This window comes from Populus euphratica, unplaced genomic scaffold (genome assembly GCF_000495115.2).
Source record: "Populus euphratica unplaced genomic scaffold, PopEup_1.0 scaffold220.1, whole genome shotgun sequence".
Lineage (NCBI taxonomy): Eukaryota > Viridiplantae > Streptophyta > Magnoliopsida > Malpighiales > Salicaceae > Populus > Populus euphratica.
The window spans coordinates 104,569-113,699 of NW_011500103.1; the positions used below are offsets into that span (position 1 = coordinate 104,569).

Below are 9,131 nucleotides of genomic sequence, written 5' to 3' on the forward strand. Positions count from 1 at the left end.
AAGAGTATGTAAGGTTGCCCGTTGACTTGGTTCATCGGAAAATTGGAAGAGAACTCGAGCGTTTTTTAGTTGTTTAAGAGAAAACAGCAAATGGGTTTGTGGAGTTCAGAGTCTTGGAAAATGGTGAGCAGCAACAAGGGGATGATGATCAGCTGGAGAGAACAGCAAATGGGGATGGTAATGTCCTCATTGATGATTTTCATTAATTTGCAGAGCTCTGATTCTGGATGTTACTTTAGTTGTCTTGAGGTAGTGTCATCTTGCAGAACATCTGTTGACTTTGTACTTTTCGATGCTTTATGTAATACTTCCCCTGTTCCTCCCTTGGTTTTCTTTACTCTGACAATAGTGACAGTACCGTGCTGGTTTCTGAAAGACTAATTCAATTGCATCTTTACCGGTACATGCACTAAAAAATCTATGTTAATTTATTATGAAAATTTAATATAATTAAATCAAATTTTAATTAAAATAAAATATATTTAAATTATAAAACCCTCTCAATCATATTTTCAAAATATATCTATTTATTTTTTATTACAAGTGAACTTATCAGGAAAGGAAAGGGTTTATGTAAAAAACAATAACAATTAAATTTCACCATATGTTATTTTTATATAAAAAGATAAAATAAAATAGATAAAATAACATGAAAATAAAATGGATCTTTACATATATCTTGATCAATAAAAGATTGACAAGTAAAATAAAATATTTTACTATAAATACAAGATTTTATAAATAAAAATTAATTAATAAAATAATAATATATTAAAGCGGGGAAAAAAAGTGAAAGGCATTACAAATGTTTATAAATAAAAGATCTCATGCTATACAAAGAAAGAAGGAAGATTACTAGAGATACAAAACTATTTTCCTGATAAGCTTTTCAAAACCTTTCCACTTTTGTTATTGAATTTTAATTCTATCTTTTAATTTGATAATTTTCAATCAAAATTAATTTTTAAATTTTAAATTTTGATGATTATTATATTTTATTTTTATAAAAAATATCTATATTAATTTATTGAAAAAATTTAATATAATCAAATTAAATTTTAATTAAAATAAAATATATTCAAATTATAAAATCCTCTCAATCATATTTTCAAGATATGACAACTTTTTTTTTTTAATCACAAGTGAACTTGTCTGGAGAGGATATATGTAGAAGCAAAAAAGAATTACCATTCAAATTTTAACATATGTTATTTTTATTTTATTTCTATATAAAAGGATGAAATAAAAAAGATAAAAAAATGAATCATTACATATATTTTGTTCAATAGAAAATTGACACATAAAATAATATATTTAAAATATCTTATTATAAATCCAAGATTTTATAAATAAAAATCAATTAATAAAATAATAACATATTACAGGAAAGAAAAAAAAGAAAGTGAAAGTCCTGACAAATATTTATAAATAAAAGATCCCATGCTTTCCATGATAAAGAAAGGAGGAAGATACAAAACTATTTTCATGATAAGCTTTTCAAGAAAAAAGAAAAAACCATTTCGAAAGCTTTCCAGCTTTTTTAATGTTACGGTTGAAATCTAAAAAAGCAAACCTCTACTTTGGGTTTAAGCAAGTTCTAGACCTCTCTTTGCAAAATACCACCAATCGCCATTGCCATCATTGCGTTTACAATGGAAACCACAATAGTAATTTCTAAAAATATTATTGCTACTGTTGTGGGCATTGATAACTTCATCCTTTGATTGGATAAAATCATCATCCTTTCCTTCCTCTTCAAGCGACCATTGTACACCAATCGTCCTTACTTGCATAGCAATTGGATTTCACGAACACCACGTCATCACCATTATCAAATGTAGGATCATCGACCCCTAATTTCGTGTGCATTAGCAATTGGATTTCACGAACACCACGAGCGGACACCAAAAGGGAAGACCACGGCGAGACAACACATGGATTGACCACTGGTTTTTTTTCTGATTTCAATAATATAAGCATATCTAGAGGCAGGGTATGCTGACGTCACATAACTTATGAACAGATTAAAGCCACATATCCGGTGCGCAGGAGATGATGAGGATATTTTGAATGAAAAGTTATCTACAACCTCATCCTGAATTAGCCATTTATCCTCTTCTTCCTCCTCATGAAACCCCCTAAACATCTCATCTTTATCAAATACAGATGCGACAACGTAGAATATGCCATGATCAAATGTTATCTGTACCACCAAAACAATAATGTCTATAAAATGAGCAAAAGAAAAGTATTCAAATGTAGATTTCCAAAACAATAAAATGGGTGAGGGAGGACCTGAAATCTCGATTTCTGTATCTGAGCACTAACCGTTTCCATTATTCTGAACATGTGAGAGTCAAACTTTTGGATTAATTCTTGCTTCATCCGATCTTGGAACTCGACTAAGTGATCACAACCATCTGCTAAAATCCAACGGTGTCGATTTGTAATGCTTTGCAGTGAATAGCAAAAGGACACATCTAACGAATCCAAATGGGATGGAAGCTCTGGGAGTGCCTGAAGCATTTTGCAATTTCTTAAACATAGGAAGTAGAGTAGACCAAGATCCTTGATGCTTTCTGGAAGAGAACGCATTGTTGTTCCACTTAAATCTAGTCTCGTCAAGGAGCCTGGCAGTGCAAACGAGCTATATCTCAACATTTTCCTCGCTGAAAACCTAGAGGGAAAGAATAGCTTCAATGGAAGAGATGTAATGTATGATGCACTTGCAACAATTCCATCACTTCGAAGCAACTTGCGCCCTTGATGATGCTCTAACTCCATATTCAGGCTGTCAAGATTTGAGCAACCATCTAAAACCAGCTGTTGAAGTGAATTCAATCTACTCATTTCTTCTGGAAGCTCCATAAGACTTGTACAATTTCTTAGATTTAAGATCAACAATCTTTGTAAATCACCAATAGATTCGTGAATTTGAACCAAATGGATGCAGTCTTCAAGTATTAGCTTTTCAAGACTTGGAAGACCCGAGAAGTCTGGGGTTCTAATGAGATCTTGAGAGTGATGGAGATTGAGAACTTTTAATTTTGGAAGAAACTGCGAAAATACATGAATTTAGTTGTTATCAATTGAAAACGAGAGAGATAGCTATAGAGAGAGACTAGATACATACCAGATTGCCTTTCCAAGCATCAACTAGACAGCTTCTGGATAGATCAAGAACCACCAGCTTCTCCAAGCATACGTGATTTGGTATGGAGCTCAAAGACAATCCATGCCAACATAACCATATCAAATTCTTGGAAAAGTGGTCAAAACTTCCATGAAAATTAGTGTAGTTTAGTTGGAGAAATTTTATATCTGGCATCTTTCTAAAAGCATCCGTGCTGAGGATGGGAAATAAACTTATTTGACCAGTTTGTAATTTTCCCCCATCATAAAAGTCAGAAAGCCATTGTTGAACGAAGTTAAGCCTGCGGCAAACAATTTAACTGGTACAGACAACCTCTGCATTATTATCTTTTATTAATGCATGCATATCAACGGTAAGGCCACGCAATTTTTCAGCATCCTGCTTCAAAAATATTAAAAGTACATGAGAAAGGACAGGACAGTAAATGAAAGAATATGTTAAGGCACCACAAACCATTTAAGCAGATATAAAAAAACAATTGAGCTACTTACAGTAGTTCCTTTCAAAACTGTAAAAGCATCCTCGTGGCGCCATATTCTTTGACATTTGGGTGATTCTTGACGAGCAATTCCCCTTCCTATATCTCTTACGAGTTGATGCATCCACAACCTTTTATCACTGTTGATTTCAACAAGACATCTATCGATGAGATTGTCAATCCCAAATCTTGCACCTTTATCGAGCCCATCCAGTATCCTAACTGCATCATCCACATCCATTCCATTGAAGAAACATGCGATATCAAGGAATAAGTTCTTCAGATAATCACCATCAAGAAAGTCGTAACTTATTCGAAGAACCCTATGAACCTCAGAGTTAGGAATCACTCCCATTTGTTGCAATGCGCTTTCTCATATCACTCTTTCTTTTCCGGACAATGAAGAGCCAATAACTCGAAGAGCCAATGGAAGTCCATTACAATGATGTACTATTCTCCAAGAGTCTTCCACAAAACCATCAACAGGGTTAGCTTGTCCAAAGGCATTCCAACTGAAAAGCTCAAGTGATTTTTCATCATCTAGCAGTTTAACTTTGTATCCGATCCACTGAATATCATTAGCTGAAAACAAACCCTTATTTCTGGTTGTTACAATGATTTTACTTCCTCTACAAAGCCAATTTTGCATGCCAACGATTTTATTGAATTGGTCCCTTTTGTCCACATCATCTAGAACAATAAGAGTTCTTCTACAACATATTGCATCCTTGATCTTCAGAATTGTTATGTATGGACACAAATAATAGGTGGCAGCCATGTGATTGCAATGCAAGAATCAATGGTAGGTGCCTAACCAAAGAAATTGTTGCCCACCATTGTTGACTAAAGGAAGAAGCTTGTCTCCCACTTTAGCTATAAATAGAGAGTGCCATTGATAGCTGAGCATCACCACGAAATAGAGAGAAACACAGAGAGAGCTTAGAATGAGAGTTGAGTTGAGTAGAGAAGTTTTTTCTCCTCCTCCTTGTTTTGTTGTTTATATTGCTTTTGAGCTTGATTAATACAAATCAGTAGCTCCGTGGAGTAGGCAAGTTGTCGAACCACGTAAATTGATGTGTGTTTGAAAGCTTGAATGTCCTAACAACTAGTATCAGAGCTTGTTCTTGAAAAAGAGGGTGTTTGATCCAAACTTAAAAATCAAAGTTCTGAAAACGTGTTTTTGAACATACCATCGTGAAGAGGAAGACGAGAGAAATTCACTGGTGAAAACTCGGCGAAAATCCGACGTCCTGCATGCCCGCACTCACCTGTATGCGCCACCATCAGCACTGCCCACGCGCACCACGCGTCTTCCTCACTCGTTTCCTGCAATATGAGTCGGGTTGACCCGCCACGCAAGCAGTTCTGCCCAGTCACTTGTCACGTCACCTGACACATCATCTGCCACGTCATCACTGCCACATCAACCAAAAATCCACGTGGTTCTGCCATTTCAGAATTGTGGGGCCCACATATCTTACGTGTCTGACACGTCAGCATATCTACGTCAGCATCAGCATATCCACGTCAGAATAAGAGTTCTTCTGCACCATAATGCATCCTTAAGCTTTATAATCGCTTCATCGACATCATGTATCTCATTAGCAGTCTTGTTTAGGATATCAAAAAGAAGTTGCCTCTGTAGACAAACTTATTGTGTGTGGTCCCACACCATGTGATGGTGGGACCACCACATTAATTTTCATGTGATGGCTGTCTCTTGGTGTTAATATTAATGTGGTTCGGGTACTGTAGCGGCAGAATTGAAAATAGAAGAGAGGAGAAGAAAATCAAGAGAGAAGAAGAGAAGAAGAGGTAGCAGAGCAGCCTGCGTTCTTCCTTCAATTTTCAGTTCGTTCACCATTGGATCGGGCGGAGATTTTGACAGAAGCTTCTAGACACGTTGATCTTCATTCTGGACGGTTGGATCGAAGATTGGTGGTGTGGAAGCTGGCCATTTTGATAGAAAAAGGGGCTGTCAGTATTGTGAGTTTTTCTCAAATAATTCTCCTTTAATCTTGTTGTAATCCAAGAATAAGTTGTTCTTTATGATATATATGTTGTATCCCTTAGTTGAATCTGACGAAGAATGATTGTGAACCCATTATTTGTTAATAGTGGAAGTTTTTAGGTAAACTACGGTCCCGTGGTTTTTCCCACATCGGGTTTTCCATTTTAAAAATCTTGGTGTTGATTTTGTGATTATTTGCATTATTTTTTTATCATTGTTTGATTTTGTCTTACTGCACAAAGAGGGAAAGAATTAGGACTTGTGAATTGTGAATTGTATTCCGCTGAATTGATCCGGGTAAATTGGTGTCCGGTTGTTCCTAGTTTTCTCAACAAAGTGGTATCAGAGCATTAGTTTTGTAGATTGAATTTCTTGTGCAATTAAAATGGAAAAGGAAGATTCGGGCATGATAAAGCTTACTTCCTCAAATTATTTTCTATGGAAAACAATGATGGAGGATCACTTATATTGCAATGATTTGGCTTTGCCGATTGAATGTAAAGGAATAAAGCTTGATGATATGGATGATGCAAAATGGAATGGACTAAATAGAAAGGCTACTGCTAATGTTAGAAAATGGGTATCTTCTAAGTCCATTAATCATATTTCTCAAGAACATGACTGTTATACAGTTTGGAAGATGTTGAAAGAAATATTTGCCAATGAGAGTGCATAAAACAAGGTTTTTGTAATTAGAGACCTTGTGAATTTGAAGTATAGAGATGGTGAAGATGCTTCAGTACATATAAATGTATTCCAAGGGTTCTTAAATCAGTTGTCATTGATGAATCTGGAGTTAACTAATGAAATGCAAGCATTAATTCTACTGAGTTCATTGCCGGATAGTTGGAAGACTTTGGTGGTGTCACTTAGCAATTCTACTCTGAATGGGAAGATCACTTTAAAAACAGTGAAGGATTGTATCCTCAATGAAGAGAAGAGGAGGAAAAGCACAAGCACTTCTGAGTCTCATGCACTTGTTATAGAAAGTCGAGGGAGAAGTCCAAGTAGGTTCTCTCACGGCAAGCAAGATAGAGAATCCACCAATAGAAAAGGCAAATGGAAGCCAAGAGGAAAATCTCAGTCAAGGAAGGGTTTTAAGTGTTATTATTATGACAAGCCTGGGCATATGCAGAAGGATTGCAGAAAGTATAAAAAAGATAAAAAGGGTAAAGATGAAGAGAAGAATGGAGAGAATGGTACAGTTGCAGTTGTATTTAATGGTGATGTTGTCATTGTTTGTGATGATGGTTGTGTTAATCTTGCGTGTCAGGATACCACCTGGGTTGCAGATTCAGCAGCTTCTTACCTTGTTACACTCCGACGTGATTTTTACACATCCTACACTGCTGGTGACTTTGGTCAAGTTAGGATGGGAAATCAAGGGATGGCTAGTGTTGTGGGCATTGGAGACATTTGGTTGGAAACCAATACTGGGTGCAAGTTGTTACTCAAAGATGTTAGGCATGTGCCTGATATGTGGCTACACTTGATCTCTATAGGTACTCTTAATGAAGAAGGCTATCACAATTACTTTGGAGATGGTAAATGGAAGCTCTCCAGAAATTCCCTGATTGTTGCTAAAAGGAAGAAGATAGGTCTCTACATGTCACAAGCCAAGGTGATCAAAGGGGAGGTGAATGCAATTGAAGATTGCTCTACTGATTTATGACATAAGCGGCTTGGACATTTGAGTGAGAAAGGCCTTGGCATCCTTGCCAAGAAGAACTACCTTTCATTAAAAGGTATGAACTTGAACACATGTACTCATTGTTTAGTTGGCAAACAACACAGAGTTACGTTTCAAAGATCACCTTCACATAGAAGATCACATGTTCTTGATTTAGTTCATACTGATATTTGCTCTATGATTGATAAGTCTCTTGGAGGTGCATTGTACTTTGTTAGTTTTATTGATGATCACTCCAAGAAAATTTAGGCCACTTGTTTGAAATCCAAAGATTAGGTGCTTAATGTCTTTAAGGATTTCCATGCCAGAGTTGAAAGAGAAACTGGTAGAAAGCTCAAATGTGTTCGAGCTGATAATGGTGGTGAATACAGGGGTCCTTTTGAGAAATACTGTAGGGAACATGGTATCAAGTTGGAGAAGACAGTTCCTAAGACTCCATAGCAGAATGAAGTGGCTGAGAGAATGAACATAACCATTGTTGAAAGAATTAGATGTATGCTCTCTCATGCAAAGCTACCTAAGTCCTTTTAGGGTGAGGCAATGAAGACTGCAATTGCCATGATTAACCTTTCTCCATCAGTTCCTCTTGAATTTGATGTTCTAGATAGAGTTTGGAAAGGAAAGGATGTCTCTTATGCACACTTAAGAGTGTTTGGATACAGGACATTTGTACATGTTCCTAGAGATGAAAGGTCTAAGCTTCACAACAAGACAAAGCAGTGTATTTTCTTAGGCTTTGAAGATGATGAGTTTGGCTATAAGTTGTGGGATCCAAAGGAGAAGAAAATTGTGAGAAGCAGAGATGTTATCTTCTTTGAAGATCAAACCATTGAAGACTTTGAATAGAAAGAGAAAACAGAGTCTACTATTTTTATTCCATCTAATTCAAATTCAAGACCTACTCCACAGTTACCTTTGATGCCTACTAATCATGGGGGAGACATGCAAAATGATGATATTGGTGGTTCTCTTACTGAGCCATTAGTTGGTGATCCTGAATCAGCTAATGATGATATTGATGTTATTCCTGAACAGATTATGCAGGAAGCTTCAGATGAGTCACAATTGAGGAGGTCAACTAGACCTCGCCAACCTTCCACCAGATATTCTCCTCATGAGTATGTGTTGGTCACTGATGGGGGAGAGCCAGAATGCTTTGATGAAGCTATGTCAAATGAGAAGAAAAATGAGTGGTTAAAAGCAATACAAGAAGAGATGAAATCCTTGCATGAAAACCATACTTTTGAGTTAGTGAAGCTTCCTAAAGGTAAGAGAGCACTCAAGAACAAATGGGTGTTCAGGTTGAAAATTGATGAACATTGCTCATAACCAAGGTATAAGGCAAGATTGGTTGTGAAAGACTTCGGTCAGAAGAAGGGTATTGATTTTGAAGAAATCTTTTCACTAGTGGTCAAGATGTCTTCAATCCGAGTTGTGCTTGGCTTAGCTGCTAGTTTGAATCTTGAAGTTGAACAACTTGATGTGAAAACTGCCTTTCTCCATGGTGATTTAGATGAGGAAATCTACATGGAGCAGCTTGAAAGGTTTGAAGCAAAAGGCAAAGAGCAGCTAGTTTGTAAATTGAAAAGGAGCTTATGTGGGTTAAAGCAAGCTTCAAGACAATGGTATAAGAAGTTTGATTCTTTCATGGTGGATTGACACGACTAAAAGATTGATGTCTTCTCTCAAGTGCAGGAGTGTCGAAGTAATAAATAACCCGGCAAGACCGGGGTCGAACCACAGGGAGGTTAATTATACAAATTATAAATAACAATAATACAACAACAATAACAATAAC

General features: G+C 36.3%; 3 protein-coding genes across 5 annotated transcripts in view; all 3 read right to left on the reverse strand.

Moving 5' to 3' along the window:
* Positions 1-9,131, reverse strand: part of LOC105109520 (TMV resistance protein N-like) — a 38,170-nt gene that overhangs the window by 10,567 nt on the left and 18,472 nt on the right. The gene's annotated exons all lie outside the window — the stretch shown is intronic.
* LOC105109519 (TMV resistance protein N-like) overlaps positions 1,426-9,131 on the reverse strand; it is a 22,346-nt gene continuing 14,640 nt past the window's right edge. Inside the window, exon 8 of the mRNA XM_011004251.1 lies at positions 1,426-1,518. The gene's annotated coding sequence lies outside the window, so the exon portion shown is untranslated. The remainder of the gene's footprint in view (positions 1,519-9,131) is intronic.
* Positions 2,210-3,416, reverse strand: LOC105109518 (TMV resistance protein N-like). Its single transcript, XM_011004250.1, has 2 exons — positions 3,134-3,416; positions 2,210-3,057 (listed from the first exon to the last, which is right to left on the reverse strand). The coding sequence occupies exons 1-2, from the start codon at positions 3,326-3,328 to the stop codon at positions 2,227-2,229; spliced, it is 1,026 nt and encodes a 341-aa protein (XP_011002552.1). The 5' UTR covers positions 3,329-3,416; the 3' UTR covers positions 2,210-2,226.